General features: G+C 54.3%; 1 protein-coding gene and 1 long non-coding RNA gene across 3 annotated transcripts; one reads left to right on the forward strand and one right to left on the reverse strand.

The window, feature by feature from the left end:
• Window positions 1-4,484: 4,484 nt before the first annotated feature.
• fam3a (FAM3 metabolism regulating signaling molecule A) lies at window positions 4,485-22,294 on the reverse strand. Of its 2 annotated transcripts, none has more exons than XM_069183602.1 (10): window positions 22,089-22,294; window positions 18,569-18,634; window positions 16,236-16,346; window positions 12,984-13,007; window positions 11,640-11,763; window positions 11,482-11,540; window positions 11,046-11,096; window positions 9,111-9,195; window positions 8,653-8,779; window positions 4,485-8,022 (listed from the first exon to the last, which is right to left on the reverse strand). In XM_069183602.1, the coding sequence occupies exons 2-10, from the start codon at window positions 18,579-18,581 to the stop codon at window positions 7,924-7,926; spliced, it is 693 nt and encodes a 230-aa protein (XP_069039703.1). In that variant the 5' UTR covers window positions 18,582-18,634; window positions 22,089-22,294; the 3' UTR covers window positions 4,485-7,923. The 2 variants fall into 2 exon arrangements, with proteins under 2 accessions (XP_069039703.1, XP_069039702.1); XM_069183601.1 differs by lacking the exon at window positions 22,089-22,294 and adding an exon at window positions 21,142-21,436.
• LOC138225031 (uncharacterized) lies at window positions 22,288-24,368 on the forward strand. Its single transcript, XR_011183577.1, has 2 exons — window positions 22,288-22,688; window positions 23,532-24,368. It is a non-coding gene; the product is annotated as an uncharacterized lncRNA (long non-coding RNA).
• The last annotated feature ends 1,493 nt before the right edge of the window (window positions 24,369-25,861 follow it).

A 25,861-nucleotide genomic window follows, 5' to 3' on the forward strand; every position in this document is an offset into this window, starting at 1 on the left:
CACTCCCTGACTCCCAGCAGGGCTTTGGGCAGGGGGGGCACCTCAAATTCTCCAACAGCAACACAGGAGTGACCCCCTGCGCTGGCCTCACGGGACGGGGCAGGCTCTAGGAGTAATAATAATAATAATAATAATAATAATAATTGCTTACACTTATATAGCGCTTTTCTGGACACTCCACTCAAAGCGCTGTACAGGTAATGGGGATCCCCTCCACCCCCACCAGTGTGCAGCCCCACCTGGATGATGCTCCAGTCCTCTCCCCACACACCAGCTCTCAGTGGGGAGGAGAGCAGAGTGATGAAGCCAGTTCAGAGAGGGGAGTTATCAGGAGGCCATGATTGGTAAAGGCCAGGGGGAAATTTGGCCAGGACACTGGGTTAAGACCCCTACTCTTTTCGAGAAATGCCATGGGATACTTAATGACCACAGAGAGTCAGGACCTCAGTTTTTGCGTCTCATCTGAAGGACGGCGCCTGTTTACAATCCCAATCGCTATACTGGGGCATCCAGGTACTGGCCAGGCTCCCACCTGCTGGGCTTCAGTGGGCGGCCAGCTGGGAGTTGCAGGGTGATGTGGCTGCTGGCTGGAGTGAGCTGGAGCGTCCCACAAGCTGGGGCCTCGACATCGATCGGGCCCCGAATGTCAACACGACAGGGGAGATCCCCGTGGCCGGCAGGTCACCCCCGGGGAGTCAGCTCCGTAGACAGCGGCCCCACTAGGCCTCACTGTGTGGGCCGGCAGTGCCACCGGGCGTGACAGAGGATCTACATTGTATGGGTGACAGGGCCTTCTCCTGCTATGCCCCCAAGCTCTGGAACTCCTTGCCCAAGGATATTAGAGAGTCACCTTCTCTAAACTCCTTCAAATCCAGACTCAAAACCCTCTTCTTCAGAAAAGCCTTTACTTAACTGGTTCCATTCTTCACCCCTCTGCTCTTCTTAATACCATCTTCCACGGTCTCCTCTATTGTTATTGTTGTATTGTTGTAATTATAATTGTGTCCTGTCTTGTGAAATTTTCTTATTTATTGTTGTAGTCTTCTTATTTATTGTTATTGTCATCCTGTAAAGCGCTTTGAGAAGCCACCTTTAAAGGCGCTATATAAAATAAAGTTTATTATTATTATTATTATTATTATCATGGGATGTGATTGCCTACCGGTCAGTGAGATCCACACCATCCGCTGTCGCACTGAAGCCCCATCCCTCATTCAGGATCCCAGCCGTCCCGGACACTCGCTGTTCTCCCCCTGCGCTCCGGCACCATGAGAGCACAGAGCACCAGGCTTGAGGGCAGCTCCTGCCCTTCGGCCTCGGGCGGCCCCCCTGCGCTCCTGACACCAGCTACCACCTGTTTCCCGCTCTGGTTGGGCGCTGACTGGAGCCCCCTGCTCTAACGGACTGTCCACTCCGTGTGCTGCTGTCTGTCGGGCTGTGTCCTCTGCGGTCCTCTGCTGTCCTGAGGGACGGTCGCGGACGGGAAGTCCAGCGCACACGCACATGTTCAGCTCCTCTGCTAACCCAGCACCGGGGGGGCTCTGTGGAAAGAGACCGGGTGCCGGAGCAATTCGCCCGCAGGAGGACCGGGAATGGGAGGGGCTGTGCTCCTGGTGGAACAGCGGTCTCTGCGGGATCATCCCGGAGCCCGGCGGGGTCGCGCACATCCCTCAGGTACAGAGAGGGGGCGCCCTGACACGCGTGTGTGGAGCTGAGACCCGGGCCTCACACTGGAGTTTATGGCTCGCTGGTGGGCGTTCACTCCCCCCCCCCCCCCAGCTGAAATACCGCGCGGCTACTCCGTGTGCGGAAACAACAAGCGCGTGTGCCCGCGCACAGTACAGCGCGCGTCTCTCCTCTCTGGACGCGCGGCGCGCTCCCGTTTCTCTTTCTCCTTCCGTGCGGACGAGCCGGATCGCGTCGCTCGACGCCGAGAAAATGGTCACCGCGCGTTACCGACGGCGTCGACCGACCTAAAACCGTCCTGGACGACCCCCCAAGAAAACAAAAAACGGCCCAACCGTTTTTCAGGTCACCGCCGAAGGAAGGAGCGGCTGGGGTTAAAAGAGACTTCTTCTGCAGTGCAGGGGTGAAACCTGACGCATCTCAAAGCGCTTTGCAGTGCGCCGCGTCCAAACAGGGCTGCGATTCGCCCGGGGAAGAGTGACGAGAGGCACAGGAGGCAAAACCGGTCGGCAGGCACATGCAGAAGCGCTGCAAGGCGTGAGTCGGTGCTCGATACGTGTCAAGTCTGTGAGCTAGCGAGCACCCAGGAGATCTACTCGGCTCGATGCCTGAAGAAGGCCAGGTCCATTCTCAAGGACCCCAGTCATCCCAGTCACAAACTGTGTTCTCTCCTACCGCCCGGTGAACGGTACCGAAGCGTTCGGTCCAAGTCCAACAGATCACGGAACAGCTTCCACCTCCAGGCAATAAGACTGCTAAACAGCCAGCCTGCAGCTCCTTCAGCAGATCCCCCGGAATGGCTACACGGACACACAGCTGTCACTGTGTTGGGCACACTGCACCGCCTGGACAGAATGTACTGCACACACCCTGGACACATCGCAGCTCGGTTGATATTGAGCTCCGCCCGAGTTTATTTTGTTCAATTCCTATTGCACTCTTATCTATAATTATCTCACCTTATGTTGTAACTTTAATTTTGTGATTTTTATCCCCCCCGTTGAGCCCGTAGAAAAGACAGTTCATCGCCAGCAACTGCTGCTGCACGCGGTATCGTCGTGCATTTGATCAATAAACTTTGATTGATTAATTGAAGAAAGCTCAAACGTGTCAGAGCCGTCATCGTTTACACGTTACACGATAATAAACCCCTCCTGATGCGAGGGGGCAAGTGATTTAAACACGACATTAAAACGACACAGGAGCGAGTAAGAGGTTTATTCCGTGCTGAAAAAGAGAAGAAAAACACAACGTTTCGGCTGTGGAGCCTTCTTCGGGTGCACCCTTCTTCTTCTCCGGCACACCCGAAACGTTGTGTTTTCTTCCTTCTCTTTTCAGCCTGGAATAAACCTTTACTTGTTCCTTTGCAGCCTCCTGACGCAGCTGTCCACCTGGGCGATTATAATAGAAGTTCAGGTGGGGAGCTGCGTCAGCAGGCGTAGGCTGCAAAGGAACAAGTAAAGGTTTATTCCAGGCTGAAAAAAAAAGAACAAAAAGAAAACACAACGTTTCGGCCGGTGGGGCCTTCTTCAGGTGGTGTGAGACGTCTCAAACACGCGGTGTCGATCGGTGCGCTCGCTTGCGCTGGAGATCAACCGGGCGTCAGGCTCCCCCTGGCGGCCGCGCTGCGGAACTACAACCCGCAGCACCGCCCGGTGGCGTCCTGCAGGCGGCGCGTTGGGAACTCACACAGCCTGAAGCAGAGCAGAGTACCGACCGGCACAAACAGAATATGACCAGGAAGGCCCGTCACGGTGATTTCCGTGCCAGCGCGGCGATACGAACGAGGACCGGCTGAGAGGCAGCGTCACCGCGAGATGGGCGGTAAATGAACAAGTGACGCGTCAATTCCACGCTGAGAGCGGAGAAAAAAGAGAGAGAAAGAGACAGACTCTTTATTATCCCCAAGGGGGCAATGTGTTTCACAGCAGACCAGTCCAGAGAGAGCTCCAGCTGTGATGAACACCAGTGAGAGAGTGTGGCACAGACAGGCAGAACAGGACACTGGGCACAGCAGCCAGTCCAGAGGGAGCTCCAGGTGTGGTGGACAGGCAGCAGTTGCTGGTGGCTACAGATCTCTGCCTGTAGGGACTGATGGGGTCCTTAGTGCTGGTGCTGCAGTGCTCAGGGACTGTGGGCTCCTCCTGCCCGTCCGCTCTGCTGCAGGACCACACTCATCCTCGTGCCCCTCGAGCAGCAGCAGCAGCTGTCCCGGCGGGCGATGGGGTGCTCTCAGGGCACATACCCAGCAAAAACATGCAGAACGCAGGGCCTGACACAGACGCTCCAGCAGAAGCCAGGGTTCCACGACTAGGATTCTGTACCAGATTCTGTACCAGGAGCCCTGGCGCTGTTCGAAAAAAAGCAGCAGACACATTTTAAAGAGTTACCTTCGCCGAACACGAAGAGCATGTTTAAAAACGGAATGTGCCTGGTAATCATTTTAAAAAATAAAGCGACCAGCAATGCACATGACGCACAGAGGCGCCGGGCACACAGCATCCCAAAGAACAAATGTGCTGAAGTCGTTGATCTAGAACTCCCCGCGCCTGGGCCGCTCTGCACCTGCTCATGGTGTCCTGAGACCCACATGCAGCTCTCCGTCCCCAACACCAGGGGGCAGTGTGCACGCCGGCTGCGGTACTGTATCTCGGTTACATGCAGCTCTCCGTCCCCAACACCAGGGGGCAGTGTGCACGCCGGCTGCGGTACTGTATCTCAGTCACATGCAGACCCCAAGTTAGAGCGCCACACGAAATCCTGCTTCCGTGAAAATGACTACTCGGAACACACTACGGTTTTTTTTTTAAAAAAAAGTTTTATTTAGAATAATTGTGTGGAAGAGTGAAACATTTCCAGCTGGACTTGCATGTAAACGGAATGACTTTCAGACAGGGGTAGTGTGGAAACTGTGCAAATTCACGACTCTCCCAGTCACATTTCTTAGAAGCTGGTTATGATCTGACAGGGCAGGGTGCTAATTGAGGTATGAAGGTCCTGGACTAATACGCAAGGCGTTCAAACCTCCAGACTTTCCTGCTTTTACAGCTCTGTAAGTACTGGGCTCTGTGAATACTCTGGGGTATCGCGGTGTGGAGGGATTCAGGAAACACGCCAACGCGTCCGGAGCAACAACCGTGCCGCTACGGGCTCATGGGAGACCCCCAGCAGAACTCCCAGAATGCCCTGCGCCTTGGCCTGCAGCGTCTGCGTAGGGCCCCTCAGTTGTGTGCACTCGCAGCGCTAGCCAGAGAGGAAGAGACTTGATCACATTCGCGGACAACATCCGCACGTCCGGAAACTCCCTGCTAAGCACTCCATGGCAAATAAGACGCATCTGACAGTCACGAACGCCAAGAGCAGGTATCCCATCAGCCCAGGCCCCGGCCCACTGAGCAGGCGTAGTGCCGGCTGCAGCACACCCCCTGTATCCCATCACCCTCCTGTCAGGCCCCTCGGAGAGAGAGGGAGAGAGAGGGAGAGGGGCGCCGGGCAGGCGATGAGGTCGGGCTGGAAGAGAGGTCAGGGGGTCAGCTGCGCGGGTTACGGTGCCGTTCAAGGCTGTCCTGCCCCACTGCACCTCGGTACGCGGCGGTACTGTGGCGGGGAGGGCGGTGGCCGGGGGTTCTAATATTTTGGCCTCCGTGTGTGACAGCGGGTGTGGAAATAGGCACTGAAGCCCTTCGAGGGCTCCTTTGTGTAGTGCGGGGGGGTGGTGACGTCTTATGTGGATCGAGAACAGAAAGATGACATCGCCCGAGTTAAATGACTGCCCTGTTTCTCCAAGTCATGCCAGGAGCTCGGGGGGAGCAAACCCTCAGCCCCAGAGACGAGGCGGGTGGGCGGGCGAAGGGGAAATTCACCCGGAGGGAGGAACAAGGGAGAGCAGAGCCCTTCCTCCACATTATTCAGAGAGCTGCAGGCCGGGGGAGAAGCTGTCCAAGACGAGCGCGGTTTAACGAGCACGTCACCTGCAGGACCGACGGGCAGTGTCCGCCATTCACCTTCAAGACCGGGCTTTATCGAGCTCAGGAACGCATTCCGCGAAAGCTTAGGAACCGGTATCGCACCAGCTCCTGGCCGCCTTCGCTCTCGCGCACAAACACACACAGAACGGCCTTTCTGCTTCATCGCCGGCGGGAGCCGTGCCAGTCTCTGCCTCCAGCTCACAGTAAAACATGAGGTGGATCACACTGCTAGGCCAACAGGACTCGGACTGCCCTCCAGCAGCACTGTAACCCAGGGGTCCCCGAACCCGGTCCAGCAGCGCCCCAGTACAGCCAGGGTACTGCCCGAGATAGTGCAACAGAAACAAACGCCTTCATTTCGAGACGGAACAAAGCCGGGGTCTCCCAGCTCCCGGGGGGTCTTTTCCACACCTAAGGTACCATCTCCGTGCTTCCGATTCAGTCAAAGACTAACGGACAAACGGAATACAAACAAGTATTACATTCTGACCACCACAAAACCCCACAATCATGAGATCAAGGAAACCCCCAAGGCAAGTTCTGGAAAGTCACTTAGGATCCAGCGCACTGTGATTCTACCGTACTCGAGACTGTTTTGAGCTAAAAAAAAATATTTTACTGTCTAAAAGCTACAAGCAACACAGTGTATTAGATGTGTTGAACTATAATATCACGACTGTCCTGTTTCTCCTGCCGCCTTTAAAATGCAAACCAAGCTACTGAAAGACCTTCATTTGAGCAGACGGACTGCACTACAATAAATAATGGCATTCCACTGAGGTTTCCTCAACCTCAACAACCTCAACAGAGAACAGGGGTCTCACCGAGAGGCTCAGTCACAGACGGGGGGCTCAGTCACAGACAGGGGGGCTCAGTCACAGACAGGGGGGCTCAGTCACAGACAGGGGGGCAACACTAGCAGGGGGGCTCAGTCACAGACAGGGGGCAACACTAGCAGGGGGGCTCAGTCACAGACAGGGGGGCTCAGTCACAGACAGGGGGGCAACACTAGCAGGGGGGCTCAGTCAAGACAGGGGGCGACACTCACAGGGGGCTCAGTCACAGACAGGGGGCAACACTAGCAGGGGGGCTCAGTCACAGACAGGGGGCAACACTAGCAGGGGGGCTCAGTCACAGACAGGGGGCGGCACACGAGAGACACTGTACCACCTGAGCTTCTCTTTAAGAGTTACTGCAGCAAAGTTGTGCGTAGTGAAAAACAACACCCCAGTAGGGGGCAGTGTACCCAGGAGACACGACCAGCGAGAGGTCCGTTTAAAGAACGATCCCTTAGTCCCGGAGCCGAAAACGTCCGTTTTCCCCACAGTCTTAATATCTCTGGATATTTCTCCTCTGCAAGAACACGTGACTGCCCGGGCACCGTGACCAGCTCATGAGAGTGTCCGAAGCTGCTGGCCCCGGAGACGGGTCAGAGACCAGCGGGGGGGGGGGGGAGGTCAGTCCGCCTCTCCTGCCTCGGCCCGTCTCAACAACCTGTGCCCCCCCAGCAGGGTCTTTCATCTTCCACGGCCTTTTAGTTAGGGGCTGCGAACATCCCCGGCGCTCGGAGACGCCCCCCCGCGGTCTCCCCCAGGACGAGCAGTGGGCAGGGAGAGGAGAGCTGGCGCTGCCTGGGGGGGCTCTGCTTCAGGTCAAGGCCACCCGAGCAGACTGTGACAGCGCCCCCCGCAGGAACCCTGTGGCAGTGCGGTCTGCACGCGCTGCACCACCCCAGACGGGGTGAAAGACACAGCACAGACTGCAGGCAGGCAGGCTCCGGCGGAGAGCGCAGTCCTGGGGCCGAGGCCCGGAAACGAGGATTTTAGACAACCAGGGGGGCCCAGGTGCCACCACCCCCCCCAGCCCCACCGCTGTGAACCACCACCTCCAGCATTCTGATCGTTAAAGTGTGAATATGGATTTTAAAAAGGAAACTCCAGTTTGTGCTGGCGTCGCAGTCCTCCTCTCGATCGCGTGTGTGTGCGTGTGAAACACGACAGCCGGGCCTCCCCGCTGGCGCTCAGGGTCAGAACCGTCACACAGGCCGCCTGCTCCCTGTCGGCGTGTCCGGCAGTCCCCCTGTCCACCGCCGGGCAGCAGTCTGGGGGGCAGGGGGGTCCGGTGACCAGTCCCAGCCCGGCCTGGAGTCCGTCAATAACATCGCCGGGGCGGTCACCAGCCGGAGAGGCAGACCGGCAAGCCGCACGGCTGCTAGTGTTGTCCAGAGGTCAGGCCGGGGTCGGGGGTCGGGGGTCGAGGGTCGGGGGCTCTAGTGGTCCTCAGTGGGGCGCTGAGGTATGCAGCCCTCCATCTCCAGCGCCTCGGGCCAGCCCTCGTACTTGTTGCTGTTCTTGTTGTTCTTCATGCGCTGGGGGCCAGAGAGAGCCGAGTGAGTGAGCGGGTCCCGCTGCTGCCCAGCTGCCGGGCAGTCAAAGCCACTGCACAAGTGGCCAGGCCTCAGGGCTGCCAGGCGTGTCTGTGAAATATCATGGGCTGTGTGTGTGTGTGTGTGTGTGTGTGTGTGTGTGTGTGTGTGCAGGTGTGTGCGTGTGCAGGTGTGTGCTGTAGCTCACTGCCTGCGTGTGTGTGTGTGTGTGTGTGTGTGTGTGTGTGCGTGCGTGCACGCGCATGTGCTGTAGCTCTCTGCCTGCGTGCGTGCATGTGTGTGTGCGTGCGTGTGCTGTAGCTCTTTGCCTGTATGTGTGTGTGTGTGTTCACGCGTGTGTGCTGTAGCTCTCTGCCTGTGTGTGTGTGTGTGTGTGTGTTCACGCGCGTGTGCTGTAGCTCTCTGCCTGTATGCGTGTGTGTGTTCATGCGCGTGTGCTGTAGCTCTCCACGTGTGTGTGTGTGTGTGTGTGTGTGTGTGTGTGTGTGTGCGCACATGCGTGCGTGTGTGTGTGTGCGCACATGCGTGCGTGTGTGTGTGTGCGCACATGCGTGCGTGTGCTGGAGCCCTCCGCCTGCGTGTGCACACGGTCTGCTCCGTACGAATGCCCACCTGTTCAAAGGGACTCTTGTTCTCGATGCCCTTGGCCCCCACAAACACCCAGCTGTCCCGGAACCCCACCTCCTTCACCACACTGCTGCCCAGCTCCTCGAAGATCTTCCGCGCCTCGCCGTTCATCCTGAGAGAGGGCAGCACGGGGAGAGAGGGGAGACAGGTGAAGAGGGGTACCTGCTGGCAGCGATGTGAGTGAGGGAGAGAGGCGAGCAGGGGCGCAGGCAGAGGGAGAGCTCACTCAGCAGGGCTGCTGTAGGCGAGGCGAGGGGGACAGGAAAGACGAGAGGAGCTGAGAGGGATGGAGGGGATGGAGAGTGTGAAGCAGGCAGAGCTTGGGTGAAAGGATCTTTGCTGTTAGTTCTTTAGCTCACTACCAAACAGGCTAGGATGCCTGCTTGAAGCTTTTCTTATGTGCCTATTTGTGTAACAAAGACCGTGATGGGGAGAGCTCTCACTTAGTAGCCGGATCATCATAAGATGCCACAAACACCAATGTCCCTTCATGCAGTGGCCTCAGGTACTTCAGCAGATCATTGACATCTAAGAGACAGAGGGAGAGAGGGGTTAATACACACACTGCACTGAGACAGAGGGGTTAATACACACACTGCTGTACACACACACTGCACTGAGACAGAGGGGTTAATACACACACTGCTGTACACAACACTGCACTGAGACAGAGGGGTTAATACACACACTGCACTGAGACAGAGGGGTTAATACACACACTGCTGTACACACACACTGCACTGAGACAGAGGGGTTAATACACACACTGCACTGAGACAGAGGGGTTAATACACACACTGCACTGAGACAGAGGGGTTAATACACACACTGCTGTACACACACACTGCACTGAGACAGAGGGGTTAATACACACACACTGCACTGAGACAGAGGGGTTAATACACACACACTGCACTGAGACAGAGGGGTTAATACACACACTGCTGTACACACACACTGCACTGAGACAGAGGGGTTAATACACACACTGCACTGAGACAGAGGGGTCAATACACACACTGCTGTACACACACACTGCACTGAGACAGAGGGGTTAATACACACACTGCTGTACACACACACTGCACTGAGACAGAGGGGTTAATACACACACTGCTGTACACACACACTGCACTGAGACAGAGGGGTTAACACACACACTGCTGTACACACACACTGCACTGAGACAGAGGGGGTTAATACACACACTGCTGTACACACACACACTGCACTGAGACAGAGGGGTTAATACACACACACTGCACTGAGACAGAGGGGTTAATACACACACTGCACTGAGACAGAGGGGTTAATACACACACTGCTGTACACACACACTGCACTGAGACAGAGGGGTTAACACACACACTGCTGTACACACACACACACTGCACTGAGACAGAGGGGTTAATACACACACTGCTGTACACACACACTGCACTGAGACAGAGGGGTTAATACACACACTGCACTGAGACAGAGGGGTTAATACACACACTGCACTGAGACAGAGGGGTTAATACACACACTGCTGTACACACACACTGCACTGAGACAGAGGGGTTAATACACACACACTGCACTGAGACAGAGGGGTTAATACACACACACTGCACTGAGACAGAGGGGTTAATACACACACTGCTGTACACACACACTGCACTGAGACAGAGGGGTTAATACACACACTGCACTGAGACAGAGGGGTCAATACACACACTGCTGTACACACACACTGCACTGAGACAGAGGGGTTAATACACACACTGCTGTACACACACACTGCACTGAGACAGAGGGGTTAATACACACACTGCTGTACACACACACTGCACTGAGACAGAGGGGTTAACACACACACTGCTGTACACACACACTGCACTGAGACAGAGGGGGTTAATACACACACTGCTGTACACACACACTGCACTGAGACAGAGGGGTTAATACACACACTGCTGTACACACACACTGCACTGAGACAGAGGGGTTAACACACACACTGCTGTACACACACACACACTGCACTGAGACAGAGGGGTTAACACACACACTGCTGTACACACACACACACTGCACTGAGACAGAGGGGTTAATACACACACTGCTGTACACACACACTGCACTGAGACAGAGGGGTTAACACACACACTGCTGTACACACACACACACTGCACTGAGACAGAGGGGTGAACACACACACTGCACTGAGACAGAGGGGTGAACACACACACTGCACTGAGTGCCTTGAGAAAAAGCAGTGGCAGAAAATGTAAACAGGAAAAAGAAGACAAGCAGCAAAATCATTTGATTCAATAATATTAATGACATTTAAATAAGCAAACTTCACTGACGGACCCTACTGCCAATCCTCTCACCTCCAGCCCACATGTCAAAAGCTTTTGCATCCAGCAACTCCCCGGTCACACCTAATAAAGAAGAGAGGTAGTTGGGTTACACTGCAAACAGACGCACCCCAAGACTGCATCAACACCTTGCATAAAGACACACCCACACACTGCACCCCCACTGCACACAGACACACCCCCACTCTGTGCACACACACCTCCAGACTCCAACCCCACTGTACACAGACACACCCCCACTCTGCACCCCCACTACACACAGACACACCCCCACTCCGCACACAAACCCCCACTCTGCACACAGACACACCCCCACACTGCACACAGACACACCCCCACACTGCACACAGACTGACTGACACCCCCCGGACTGCAGACACTGCACACTGTATCCCAGGAAGCACTGTAGCGCACACTCTCTGTTCCGACACGGGCATGCAGTCCTCACCGTTGACCAGCGCGATGTTCAGCCCCCTGCCGACATTGTTCTTCACACTGCTGACCAGACTGGTGGAGAGAGACAGACGGGTTCATGACACATACTGGTTCCATACCAGGTCCGAAAAGAGACAGACGAGATAGAGAAAGAAAAAACCAAAGGCTCACATTTTGTCCTCTAGACAGATTTTGGGCCCGATGACATTCGCCGCCCCACTGACAATTCGGAAGGCAAAATGTCGATCAGGACAGGGTGAGGGCAGACCACACTTATACCTGCGTGGCCTGGGCTCTGAGAATAGAGACAGAGGGGTTAATACACACACTGCACTGAGACAGAGGGGTTAATACACACACTGCACCGAGACAGAGGGGTTAATACACACACTGCACCGAGACAGAGGGGTTAATACACACACTGCTCTATACACACACACACTGCACTGAGACAGAGGGGTTAATACACACACACTTCACTGAGACAGAGGGGTTAATACACACACACTGCACTGAGACAGAGGGGTTAATACACACACACTGCACTGAGACAGAGGGGTTAATACACACACTGCACTGAGACAGGGGGGTTAATACACACGCTGCACTGAGACAGGGGGGTTAGACACCATCACCACCCCGAGACATGAGGACAAACTTTGAATCTGAGCTCTGAGATGTTTAAAGCAGCAAAGCGAGACCACCCCTGGCAAACTGGTCCTGTGCAACAGTGTAGGGGGGCGAGAGAGACGCCCAAAGCCAATGCGAAATGTGACCGAAACCTGGGTGAGTTCTCATTACAACTGACAGTTACAGCTACACAGCGGGGGAGAGTCGAACCCAAGTCCTGCGTGCTGTCAGGACCAGCGGGTCTCTCTCATGCAGGCCCTGGAGGAATTCTGCAGAACCAGTAATGAAATCAGTTACACTGATGTGCAGAAATCTGCCTCTGGCCTGGCTCGAGTGCACTGTAGCCTCAGTTTAAGCCCTGAACCAGGCCTCTGCTGTCTATATTTACAAAGTCATGACAACACGGGTAAGGAAACTGCCTCTGGAGGTCTGTGACACAGAGGAGAACTCAAAGGTTAAACGGCCACCTGCTGCATGCAACTGTGTCAGAAATAACCAGTGGACGTGACGCCTCAGGAGTAACTGAAAGGCAGGGATAACGCTTTCAGGAATAGCCACTGGGCTATAAGTGGAATGGTCACTCCTAAACACCTATTTATGGTAATAAAATTGGGCGACCATGCCTGGACTCTGACTATAATACCCTCTGTAACACTGCTCGAATTTAGGACACTGTAGGAGATCCACTGTGGGTGTTTTTTCTTCCAGTGTTCCCTGGAAATGACTGTTTCTGTCACAAATCAAACTCGTCTCAAACCTTCACAGGGCTGTGCTATGACTCTGTGCATCCCTACATGTGAGATGTGACAAGCCCCACTTGCACCACACCTCTCTAGGAGCCCCTCTGGACCAGACCACCATCACAGATAGGAGTGCGACCCTTACCTGGAGTGATCACCTCGCTGGGAGCTGGGCCACAGGGGAGGAGGGAAGGTCAAAGAGAGAGAAGGAGAGAGAGTGCAAAATTAAAGCCAGCCAGGACAACCCCAGTCATGAAGAACCAGCCCCCTGACCAAGCTACAGACAGGCCAGAAAGATCCAGTTCCAGAAACCAAACACATGCACCCTCAGTATCCGAGAGACCCCTTAAAGGACAAACCGGGACTCCCAGGCCAGAATTACTTGATCTATCGCGGGTTTTACCAGCTTCAGGGCCTTGACACCAACTGCACTGCAAGGCTATATAACTGGACACTGGACCGGAGTCAACCAACACTGACTACCCTGGCAGGTGGTGTGTAATACTGTAGCCCATGGGTCAGGAAACCTCTCCTCGTCTTCCCCGACACTGAAACAGCAGTGATCCCCTTGCGTCTGTATGGAACAAGCTGTCTTGATCGCTTCTGGCAAATCAGTAACTCACAAGGCACTCAACAATGGACTGTCCAGACCCCACTAACGCACAGACTGGGATCACAGTTATTTATTTTTTTACTGATCTTCTTCGTGGTGAGAAGGTATGGCCAAACCCCGACTACATGATCATGTGACCCCGACAGTGTGACCACGAGAGGTGGAGAGGCAGTGCTCTGGCTACCAGCACAAGCTGACTGACCAGGGAGTCACACCTCCTCCTCACCCGCCTCTACCTCCACCAGGGAGTCACACCTCCTCCTCACCCGCCTCTGCCTCCACCAGGGAGTCACACCTCCTCCTCACCAGCCTCTACCTCCACCAGGGAGTCACACCTCCTCCTCACCCGCCTCTACCTCCACCAGGGAGTCACACCTCCTCCTCGCCAGCCTCTACCTCCACCAGGGAGTCACACCTCCTCCTCGCCAGCCTCTACCTCCACCAGGGAGTCACACCTCCTCCTCGCCAGCCTCTACCTCCACCAGGGAGTCACACCTCCTCCTCACCCGCCTCTACCTCCACCAGGGAGTCACACCTCCTCCTCACCCGCCTCTACCTCCACCAGGGAGTCACACCTCCTCCTCACCCGCCTCTACCTCCACCAGGGAGTCACACCTCCTCCTCACCCGCCTCTACCTCCACCAGGGAGTCACACCTCCTCAGCACCAGCCTCTACCTCCACCAGGGAGTCACACCTCCTCAGCACCAGCCTCTACCTCCACCAGGGAGTCACCCCTCCTCAGCACCAGCCTCTACCTCCACCAGGGAGTCACACCTCCTCCTCACCCGCCTCTACCTCCACCAGGGAGTCACACCTCCTCCTCACCCGCCTCTACCTCCACCAGGGAGTCACACCTCCTCCTCGCCAGCCTCTACCTCCACCAGGGAGTCACACCTCCTCCTCGCCAGCCTCTACCTCCACCAGGGAGTCACACCTCCTCCTCACCCGCCTCTACCTCCACCAGGGAGTCACACCTCCTCAGCACCAGGCTCTACCTCCACCAGGGAGTCACACCTCCTCAGCACCAGGCTCTACCTCCACCAGGGAGTCACACCTCCTCCTCACCCGCCTCTACCTCCACCAGGGAGTCACCCCTCCTCAGCACCAGCCTCTACCTCCACCAGGGAGTCACACCTCCTCCTCACCCGCCTCTACCTCCACCAGGGAGTCACACCTCCTCCTCACCCGCCTCTACCTCCACCAGGGAGTCACACCTCCTCCTCACCCGCCTCTACCTCCACCAGGGAGTCACACCTCCTCCTCGCCAGCCTCTACCTCCACCAGGGAGTCACACCTCCTCCTTGCCAGCCTCTACCTCCACCAGGGAGTCACACCTCCTCCTCACCCGCCTCTACCTCCACCAGGGAGTCACACCTCCTCAGCACCAGGCTCTACCTCCACCAGGGAGTCACACCTCCTCAGCACCAGGCTCTACCTCCACCAGAGAGTCACACCTCCTCAGCACCAGCCTCTACCTCCACCAGGGAGTCACACCTCCTCACCGCCAGCCTCTACCTCCACCAGGGAGTCACACCTCCTCACCGCCAGCCTCTACCTCCACCAGGGAGTCACACCTCCTCACCGCCAGCCTCTACCTCCACCAGAGAGTCACACCTCCTCAGCACCAGCCTCTAACTCCACCAGGGAGTCACACCTCCTCCTCGCCAGCCTCTACCTCCACCAGGGAGTCACACCTCTTCCTCGCCAGCCTCTACCTCCACCAGGGAGTCACACCTCCTCACCGCCAGCCTCTACCTCCACCAGGGAGTCACACCTCCTCCTCACCAGCCTCTACCTCCACCAGGGAGTCACACCTCCTCACCGCCAGCCTCTACCACACACAATTCCCTGGAGCCCCCAGCACAAACCCCCCTCAGTCCCAGCTGAGGACAAGCAGCTACGATCCGTCCCGTCCCAAACGCTCCCCTCTGATTTCCCTCATCACACCGTGCAAAAAGCGCCATCGAGAATTTCCTGCTTCCGGAGGGGGGAGGGTGTGTGGGGGGGGGTTCTCCACCACACAACCAGGAGCCGCTGGATCAAGGGGGGGCCATTCACAAAACAGCACCCCCTGCAGCCCCGCGGGCACGTCAGCCAGAGATGCACCTCTCCTAAATTAAGGCAAAAGCATTTAAAAAGAAAAACTGCAGATTCCCACAATCGGAAACGCTCGTCAAATCACCAAGGCAGAGCAGAGCTCCAGCGCAGAGTGTAGTGGCGGGAGACGCAGGCAACCCACAATGCACAGGTTAGTCTCAACTCTTACGTCAGGGGGGCTTGAAAAGCAGGGTCAAGCTGAAAGAGGTTATGGCCGCCCACCACTGACAGGGAGACCCCACGCACACACTCTGCGCTGACCGGGGTCAGTCATGCCTGCCCCTGTTAGTGCAGACAAGCAGAGGCAGGGCAAGGCCGAGGGGCGAGAGTGGTTTGAACGCCCTCTCCGCCCGGCCAGCGTCGCCATGCTGGCACCGCGCTCCGGACAGGGGAGAGGGAGGGGGTGGGGGGTGGGAAAGGGCAGGGGCCATGCTGACCGCCACCATACGGAACGCCGTGGTGCATCCATACTGTGCCGAGAGCGAGGGAGGAGCGGGGGGGGAGTCCCGCTGCTGCCGGAAATCTGCGCTGGGCTCTCAGTCCCGGCCGCAGCCCCCCGCGGGCCCTGGCGCGACGGGCCCCGCTGGATCAGGAACAGAATCGACAGGGGTGGCTCAGGGAGCTTGACCCGCGCTCCTGGGGGAGGGAGAGGGAGCGAGAGAGATCCCAGCGGCTCCGATCCTCACCGCTCAGCAGCTGGCGCACCAGGATGATCCCCCTGTCCGGCCCGAAGATGGCGCTACCCAGGATCCAGGTCATACCCACGGTCAGTACAACCACCAGGGCACGCAGAGGCCCTGCAGGGAGACAGGGAGACAGGGCATGGGCGAGGGGGTCAGGACGGCCAAGAGACAGAGGAAGGGGAGCTTAATACACTCTCACTGCACTGAGACTGAGGAAGGGGGGTTAGTAACTCTCACACTGCACTGAGACTGAGGAAGGGGGTTAGTATACTCTCACACTGCACTGAGACTGAGGAAGGGGGGTTAGTATTCTCTCACACTGCACTGAGACTGAGGAAGGGGGTTAGTATACTCTCACTGCACTGAGACTGAGGAAGGGGGGTTAGTATACTCTCACACTGCACTGAGACTGAGGAAGGGGGTTAGTATACTCTCACTGCACTGAGACTGAGGAAGGGGGGTTAGTATACTCTCACACTGCACTGAGACTGAGGAAGGGGGTTAGTATACTCTCACTGCACTGAGACTGAGGAAGGGGGGTTAGTATACTCTCACACTGCACTGAGACTGAGGAAGGGGGTTAGTATACTCTCACTGCACTGAGACTGAGGAAGGGGGTTAGTATACTCTCACACTGCACTGAGACTGAGGAAGGGGGATTAGTATACTCTCACTGCACTGAGACTGAGGAAGGGGGGTTAGTATACTCTCACACTGCACTGAGACTGAGGAAGGGGGTTAGTATACTCTCACTGCACTGAGACTGAGGAAGGGGGATTAGTATACTCTCACACTGCACTGAGACTGAGGAAGGGGGTTAGTATACTCTCACTGCACTGAGACTGAGGAAGGGGGGTTAGTATACTCTCACACTGCACTGAGACTGAGGAAGGGGGGTTAGTATACTCTCACTCCACTGAGACTGAGGAAGGGGGATTAGTATACTCTCACACTGCACTGAGACTGAGGAAGGGGAGGTTAGTATACTCTCACTGCACTGAGACTGAGGAAGGGGGGTTAGTATACTCTCACACTGCACTGAGACTGAGGAAGGGGGGTTAGTATACTCTCACACTGCACTGAGACTGAGGAAGGGGGTTAGTTTACTCTCACACTGCACTGAGACTGAGGAAGGGGGGTTAGTATACTCTCACACTGCACTGAGACTGAGGAAGGGGGTTAGTATACTCTCACACTGCACTGAGACTGAGGAAAGGGGGTTAGTATACTCTCACACTGCACTGAGACTGAGGAAGGGGAGGTTAGTACACTCTCATACTGCACTGAGACTGAGGAAGGGGAGGTTAGTACAGTCTCACACTGCACTGAGACTGAGGAAGGGGAGGTTAGTACAGTCTCACACTGCACTGAGACTGTGGAAAGGGGGTTAGTATACTCTCACACTGCACTGAGACTGAGGAAGGGGAGGTTAGTATACTCTCACACTGCACTGAGACTGAGGAAGGGGAGGTTAGTATACTCTCACACTGCACTGAGACTGAGGAAGGGGAGGTTAGTACACTCTCACACTGCACCGAGACTGAGGAAGGGGAGGTTAGTATACTCTCACACTGCACTGAGACTGAGGAAGGGGGCTTAGTATACTCTTATACTGCACTGAGACTGAGGAAGGGGGGTTAGTATACTCTCACACTGCACTGAGACTTAGGAAGGGGGATTAGTATACTCTCACACTGCACTGAGACTGAGGAAGGGGAGGTTAGTATACTCTCACACTGCACTGAGACTGAGGAAGGGGAGGTTAGTACACTCTCACACTGCACTGAGACTGAGGAAGGGGGGTTAGTATACTCTCACACTGCACTGAGACTGAGGAAGGGGGATTAGTATACTCTCACACTGCACTGAGACTGAGGAAGGGGGATTAGTATACTCTCACACTGCACTGAGACTGAGGAAGGGGGATTAGTATACTCTCACACTGCACTGAGACTGAGGAAGGGGGATTAGTATACTCTCACACTGCACTGAGACTGAGGAAAGGGGATTAGTATACTCTCACACTGCACTGAGACTGAGGAAAGGGGATTAGTATACTCTCACACTGCACTGAGACTGAGGAAGGGGAGGTTAGTACACTCTCACACTGCACTGAGACTGAGGAAGGGGGGTTAGTATACTCTCACACTGCACTGAGACTGAGGAAGGGGAGGTTAGTACACTCTCACACTGCACTGAGACTGAGGAAGGGAGCAGGACAGGAGTACGAGAGGCAGCTCAGCCAAACTGCAGTGGCCTGCCTTGGGTGGGCAGGACACTAGGAGTACCCAAAAGCTGCCCCCAGCCCCCAAGTACTTTGGTGGCCCCACGCATACCAGCCAGCCTCATCTTGGGTCCTCGGTGCACCGGGATGCGCTGGACTCCGGACAGGCAGACAGCTCCTACGGATGGACACACACAGGGGTCAGGCCGCAGGCCACCAGACAGCCTGGAGTCCTGTCCCTCACCGGTTTGTTCTTCTCTCTGGACACAGTGCGGCCGGCCACCAAGGAGACCCTCAGAAGCTCCTTTCACCCCCTCGCTAAAGGGCAACTGCACCACCATTTTCATCTCCGGGGGTTGGAAAGACTCAGCATCAGCGAGTGTATTTCCAGACCACAATAAAAGTGACATGTGCACGGTAACTTGAAAAACCTCCGATTTACATCACAGAAGAGCCTAAACGTCCAGGTCTGCGCAGTGCCATGTTCAGAACGAGGCAAGAAAATGTCCGACGAGGTGCGGTGGCCCTATTACACTGCAAACCAGCAGGCTTGCCAAAACGGCTCTTTTAATCCAGCAGAAACATTTTCTGTCAATTTTGAGACTCTTTTGCCGACAAATGCTACTTACTTATTAACCCTGCCTACAGATCACGTTCGAACGTTTCTGCAGTGAAACGTCTGCTGCACAACCTGTCCTTAATCCCCATTGTCCAAATTTCCCATTGGCCCTTACCCATCATACCATCCTAATAACCCCCCTCTCTGAACTGGCCTCATCACTCTGCTCTCCTCCCCACTGAGAGCTGGTGTGTGGGGAGAGGACTGGCGCATCATCCAGGTGGGGGCTGCACACTGGTGGGGGTGGAGGCTCACAAGCACGCCCAGAAAAACTCTGCCAGCACAGAATTCTAACGAGGCTGCAGACCCGGCATGGAACGATTATTCACTTCTCGGGACCGAGCTGTCCGAGGGTCAGAGGGACAAAGACTTCAAAGCCAGAACAAGAGCTACCGGACTCCGTTTCGATTGATCAGCTCTTTGTGCGGGCCATGATAAAAGAAACTGATCACCTGGCAGGAGGGAGAGGAGGGCCCATCGGCACCGAGCTTTCACAAAAGCCATCAGCTAAAAAAAACTCCCTTTCAACTGGAATTTTAATCCGCACTTGATCACAAGAAAGTGAAGGGAAGGCCTGCTGGGCCCTTCTCCCCACTGAAACCTGGTGCCACTCCGGGCAATGCAGCTACAAATTTAGAGACAGAAAAAAAAAACAGACAAATGACATCCATCCATTCTCTGACCTCTTACCGCGTCATCCAATTCAGGGTTACAGGGGCGCAAGGCAGGATACACCCTGGACGGGACGTCACAGCCTTCTCGAATTTGAATGCAAAGGCTCAAGATTACCATGAGCCTCGTTTTCATCCAGACCAACGGACACAAATGCCCTATTTACATAACACGGGCATTTTACTGGAGGACTCTCGTTTTGTACCTTGCTCAAAGGTACAACAGCAGTACCCCCCCGGATTTGAACTCAGAGCCCTGACCGTCTAAATAATTATTATTCGTGTTTTTTTTCCAGACAACTCACAAGCGCCGCACAACAGCGCATGCGCGATACACAAAGCGATACGTAGCGCTGAACAGACCTCCCGACTCTCCTTAAGAAAAAACAAAACAACTAAATCAAAGGTTAGAAGTTGCAGGTAAAATTCGGATCTATACAAGCGAGTCATCTAGTGAGTCTCAACGAGAAGCGGTTCAGTTTCTTAAAGATTAATGCCATCACCATTTAGAGGAACATCGACACCTTAAGACTGACATAAAAAGAAGTGTAAATTGTGAACTAGATCGCTTCCTAATTTTTAAACACACACGTCCGTCATTTAAGCATCATGCATCCAACTAAAGCCTCCGTGTTAGTTATGACAATAAAGCAATTCTGAAATTGAGTTCGCCATGAACTCGTGTGCTCAGACGTTTCATTTACAGAAACCTCAATTAACCCGTTCAACATCTGCAAGCATTTTCTAAAGAGGATGATTCATACCGCGTCTCCACAGACTTTTTTTTTTTCCACCGGTCGGCACTTTCGGCCTTTACAGTTCCCGCATCCCCGAGTTTTCCTGTCGACTCACTGCCTTCTCACACCCCCTCGAAGCTCGGGCCGAGACTCGGGACCTAACCGCTAAGACAAACCAACCACCGGGGGGGGGGGGACAACCAGCCAACAAATTAACGATATTAAAAAGATAAAACCTGAATTCTCGATACCAACCCTTTTTCAGCTCACTGAGGTAGGTTTGGAGAATTATACAGACTTTTAAGCTCCAGAACTACACGGGTCAGCCAGTTTCGGATCTTGTCAAACGCATACTCGCAGGTATGGGGGCAAAATGCGAAATTCAGGTTTTAACCAAATGCCTGTCTGTCCCAGGGAACTAAGAGCCCTTACTTAAATCGAAGAAGGACGACCGAGTCGTGACTGTTAAAGTCGCAAACTCTGATCAGAATATTGCAACATTTGTACACAGTATGAAGTTCTGCATGTTATCAGCGTAGTAATTTAGAAAGCCCGTGTGCGATACTTAAGATACAGCTATCTAAATGCCTGAAGAATTTAATATTTGCTCATGTTTAGACCTGAACTGATGTAATTGTGCAAATATGGTGGCGTTTACCTTTTATTTGCAGCCGCTCTGCGATCTTAAATCCACATCAGCTTTTCTTAAAGTAATGGCACCGAAAACCGAGGCGTGCGCCCTCGCCTGGCTACCTGCCGCTGAATTTCCCCGTCCTCGGCCACAGACGATTTACTGTACTGAAAACCTGGATGAAACTACGACATGAGCGCATACTCCGATTAACGGTCTTGTCCGCAAAATTATGCTGCTCCGTTGGGCCCCTGAGCAAGGCCCTTCACCCCAACTGCTCCAGGGGCGCCGTATAAATGGCTGACCCTGCGCTCTGACCCCCAGCTTCTCTCCCTGTCTGTGTGTCTCCTGGAGAGCAAGCTGGGGTCTGTGAAAAGACAAATTCCTAATGCAAGAAATTGTATATGGCTAATTAAGTGATCTGATCTATCTTATTTGAACTTATAAAGTTAAACAGCGTGTCATGAAGACAGTATAACGTCGAAATCATTAACTTCTAGCTATCTGAAAATGAATACAGACCCAATCTCATGAGCTAAAAGAAAACAGATAGTTAAAACACTTATTTCTATTTTATTTTTACCCTTTTACTAGTAGTAATGATTTAAATCAAACCATGGTTAAATCTGGTACAGATTTTCTATGCTTCCTTCACTTGACTGTAATAGCTTAATGCTATTATATTGTTCTCACTGATCAGCACACACTTTTCTCCTGTAACACACTGATCAGCACACACTCCTGTAACACTGTAGTACAGTAAGACACTGATCAGCACACATAACGGTGTGATCAACACGCACACGTGTTACACAACACATGTAACGCTGTACTGTGTCAGGAGCCGAAGTAACACCGGGATTCGGCCATTTCCGCCACAGCGGATGCGGCACACAACACAAACCATCATCCTGGTAATCCAGCCCGAAACTGCGTCCTGTCTGCTACCGGCGCCTGCTTAACATTTCTCTCACCTTTTCGATCTCCTCTGTCCACCGTCTTCGTTAAATTCCGCGATGATATCTAAGCGAAAAATACTTAAAAAAAAAAACTGATGATGGCGATAGGCGTGGCGGAATATTGTGACTGACGTTAACCGCACTCGGGAGTAACGTTTCCCGAGCGAAATCACTAGTTGTATTTAGTGCACTTGTCCAACCGTTTTACTAATTAATAAAATCTTAACTCTTTACCGAATTCACACGGTAAACCGTGGGCAACGGGAGAACTGTAACCAGGCAGCGTCCGCAAACACAGCGGCCCCGACTGCTCAGGGCGTCCCTACCTGTGGCCCCCGGTGGGCGTGACGCGGCGTGACGTGCACCTCGCACCTGCCCAGGTGAGATCCGGGAGCTACGGGCGAGGCATGCTGGTTCTGTTCACCCCTCCCCTCCCTACCTGTCGCGCTGCCCTCCGCGCGATTTGTCGCGTTGAACGTTGAGGCGAATGTGAAGAAAGTTAAGAAGGTGAAGTTTTTTTTTTGGTCTTTTTTCTTCACGCCGAGGAGAGCTCAGTCGTGGTGCTTTGAATCGCGGCGTGAGATTTTCTTTCGCCCTGCAGCTACTAGAGAGCAGGTGAATATGATCATCATCATAATAATCCTTACACTTTCTGGACACTCCACTCAAAGCGCTGTACAGGTAATGGGGATCCCCTCCACCCCCACCAGTGTGACGCCCCACCTGGATAACACATGATACACATTGCCCCCTCAGGGATAATATAGACTCTCTCTCTCAGTGCTCAGTTTTGTTGAGGTCCTGGGACGAGCTCACCATGAGCGAGAACTCTGTGGGTCTTGAACCCAGATGTTGTGCCAGGACTTCCAGATGTGAACCCTCCTGCGTCTCGCCCTCCTGAGGAGTTCCACTGGGCGCCTGCCCTGGGTCTGCCCGCAGAGGGCACTGCTGGGGCGGTTTAGTCTGGTTCGGATCCCGATTGACTGTGTTTCGCTTAACCTGTACTATGCTTTTACCCCCAGTTAGGTCCATGAGGGTGCTCACAATGCCAAGTCCGATGTGATGTGCTGGAAGAGCTCCGTCCTTTGGATGAGACGTAAAACCGGGGTCCTGACTCTCTGTGGTCCTTAAAAATCCCAGGGCGTTTCTCAAAAAGAGTAGGGGTGTCACCCCAGTGTCCTGGCCAAATTCCCATTGGCCCTTACCAATCATGGCCTCCTACTAACCCCCCTCTCTGAACTGGCTTCATCACTCTGCTCTCCTCCCCACTGAGAGCTGGTGTGTGGGGAGAGGACTGGAGCATCATCCAGGTGGGGCTGCACACTGGTGGTGCTGGAGGGGAGTCCCCATTACCTGTACAGCGCTTTGAGTGGAGTGTCCAGAAAAGCACTATATAGGTGTAAGGAATTATTAATTAGAATTTTAATGAACGCGTTGTCTCTCCGTTTTCCCCTTCAGCGTGCCTGACTGCAACCACAGCGCAGAGAAACTGGGCTCCAGCGGTTTTAGAAAACAGCTTGTTTATTGTTTTAAAACATTTCCTAGGACCAGAACAATCAACTGTCAACGTTACAATGAACAAACAGGAATGCATTTTATTTATTTTTGTTCTTTTTTTTTAAATATCTTATCCCCCAATCTAAAACAAACAAGAAAATGACCGGGACACAGAAACACCTAGAAAGTTCACAAAACACTTGGCCGCGCGCCGCACAGTTGGCGGTAGCTTCACGAGGATTTTTTTCACCTTTTTTTTTTTTGTTCTTTATATAATTCATAACTGTTTGACACCATGCAATGAATTTACAAAAGAAATGGCAGCCTTTCAAGACGCAGTCTTCCAGGAAACCAGCGGATCAGTCGGTGAAAAGGAATCGATAAAGTATGACGGCCGGACAGAGCCAGCAGAGAAGTGAAACAGATCGGCGTCTGTTCGTCCTGCACCTCTCTAGAGAGGCGAGCGGTCCTGCAGCAAATGAGAATGTACTGTGTCTGGTCATCCTGAAACCATGTGCTCTGTCCTAACCCCCCCTCTCCTACCCTGCTGTGCTTGTCTCTAATGTGTGTGTACTGCCCTCCTGTGCTTGCAAAGAACATGTGCAATGAGGAAAAAGATTTCGTCCATGTTTAGATCTTTTGCCAGCAGACTGCACCCCCCAGTCTCCGCAGAGTTTGAGGGGAACCTGACTGGTCACACTCTCTCCACACATGCAGACCCACGTATACACAGACCGCCTGCTCGCTACTCCCCCCTTTTTTTAATACAAAAAGCAAACAGTTCATTTTGGTAAACATCTTTGTGCCCACGCTCTCTAACCCCAGACCCCTGCAGCAAACAACTGGGCCTTTTAGATCGACGTGTGCTGTCCTTTCCGTTTCTTTTTGTATGTGAAAACAAAAATGTCCTCTTATAGAACAGTGTTGGCACTACAGTCGGTACGAGCCTCCCTCGGGAGTCTCGCTGCAGTGTTGCTCGGCCTGCTGTTTGTGCTCTCGCAGTATTTACGGACCTGTCAAAGCGCAGCTCCTCAGCATGCTTGCAGGCCTCTCTGTGGGGGCTGCACCTGACGCAATGCTGATGATCTCTGCTGGGCTTGTGAGCTCTCTACAGGGCTGATGCACAATGTCAGTGCTCAGCAAAGGCAGGTATACAATGTCCCAGTGCTCATGACGTCTGTGTTCTTCAATGTCAGGGCGATTTGAACTTTAGCGACAGGTTTTGTCTACACTGTTTGATGTCACAGACGCGCGCTCATGCGTCACCTGCGATTTTCTTCAAGCCTCGGAACAAGGTCTGCCAGCCCACCACTTGCAGAAGTCACTGCAATATCCAGTCCTCCCTGGAGAAGCAGCAGCAGAAGATTGTGTCGCCTGGAAACGCCGGGGCATCCTTCCTGCCTGGCGTGCTCCCTGCTTGCCCTGTTTCCAGGAATGTCAATGGCTTCGTTCCCAAGGAGTATCAGGCGATCATCCCCCTAAAACGGGACGTATCGAGATAGCTGCGCAACGTCTCCTATCACCCGGGCGCGTCTGTGTTGGCGCAGAAGTGCCCCTGGGGTCCGGCGGAGGGACAGGAGAGCTCTCCGTGAAGCCCGTGCCCGTCCCTGGGGAGCTGGACGCAGGGAGAGGGCTCCTCCTGCAGGCTGGGTCAGGGAAGGGACACCTGACCCCTCTGGCAAGGCCCGCAAGGATGAGAGGGGAGGGAGAGAAGAGGGTGTCGGGTGAAAGAGAGGGAGCCGCGCCCTTCCCTCAGAAACCAGGGAAGCGTTTCTAACAGCGCCAGCCATCGTCGGAGCCAGCAACTCTGCTGCCTTGGTCTGGCTGTGCCACTAGCCCTCTGGGTGGGAGAGTACGAGCGCCAGGCACGGCTCACTAGGCACTGGCCGAAGACACAGGCGGTGGCAGCTACCTGCGAGGAAGAGAGACGCCACCCGGAGAGATCGAGGAGCAGAAAGGTCAGACGAGGCCCGTGTTGGGCCGTCTGGGCTGGCTCGATCCACCCGTAGCGTACAGGTGCCAGAGCAGCGTCAGGGTCCCAGGACTCGATCCCTGAACGGGCCTCCCCTGGGCCCGCGCCAGCCTCTCCCTCCCTCCCCCACGGACCACTCCAGGCTTCTGGGCGGGCAGTCCCAATCCCCAGTCAGCATCCTCTCCGAAGATTTCCAAAATCCGAATCGCAGCGCGCCGTCCCACAGTTTATATGTTACAGTTTATAAATGCACGTTGTAGAAAGGCAAGGAAATTATTTAAGGAAATAGTCAGCTAAAAAAGTTGGCAGTGGGATCGAA

The sequence above is a fragment of the Lepisosteus oculatus genome, chromosome 2, assembly GCF_040954835.1.
Source record: "Lepisosteus oculatus isolate fLepOcu1 chromosome 2, fLepOcu1.hap2, whole genome shotgun sequence".
Lineage (NCBI taxonomy): Eukaryota > Metazoa > Chordata > Actinopteri > Semionotiformes > Lepisosteidae > Lepisosteus > Lepisosteus oculatus.

Excerpts from the sequence above, each read along its gene's own strand:
- fam3a (XM_069183602.1), bottom strand. Across the intron at positions 13,008-16,235 it reads GGTGCGCCAGCTGCTGAGCG|CTCCCAGCGAGGTGATCACT; the intron begins GTGAGGATCGGA and ends CCTGTGGCCCAG. Across the intron at positions 11,541-11,639 it reads ATCTGTCTAGAGGACAAAAT|TCTGGTCAGCAGTGTGAAGA; the intron begins GTGAGCCTTTGG and ends TCTCTCCACCAG.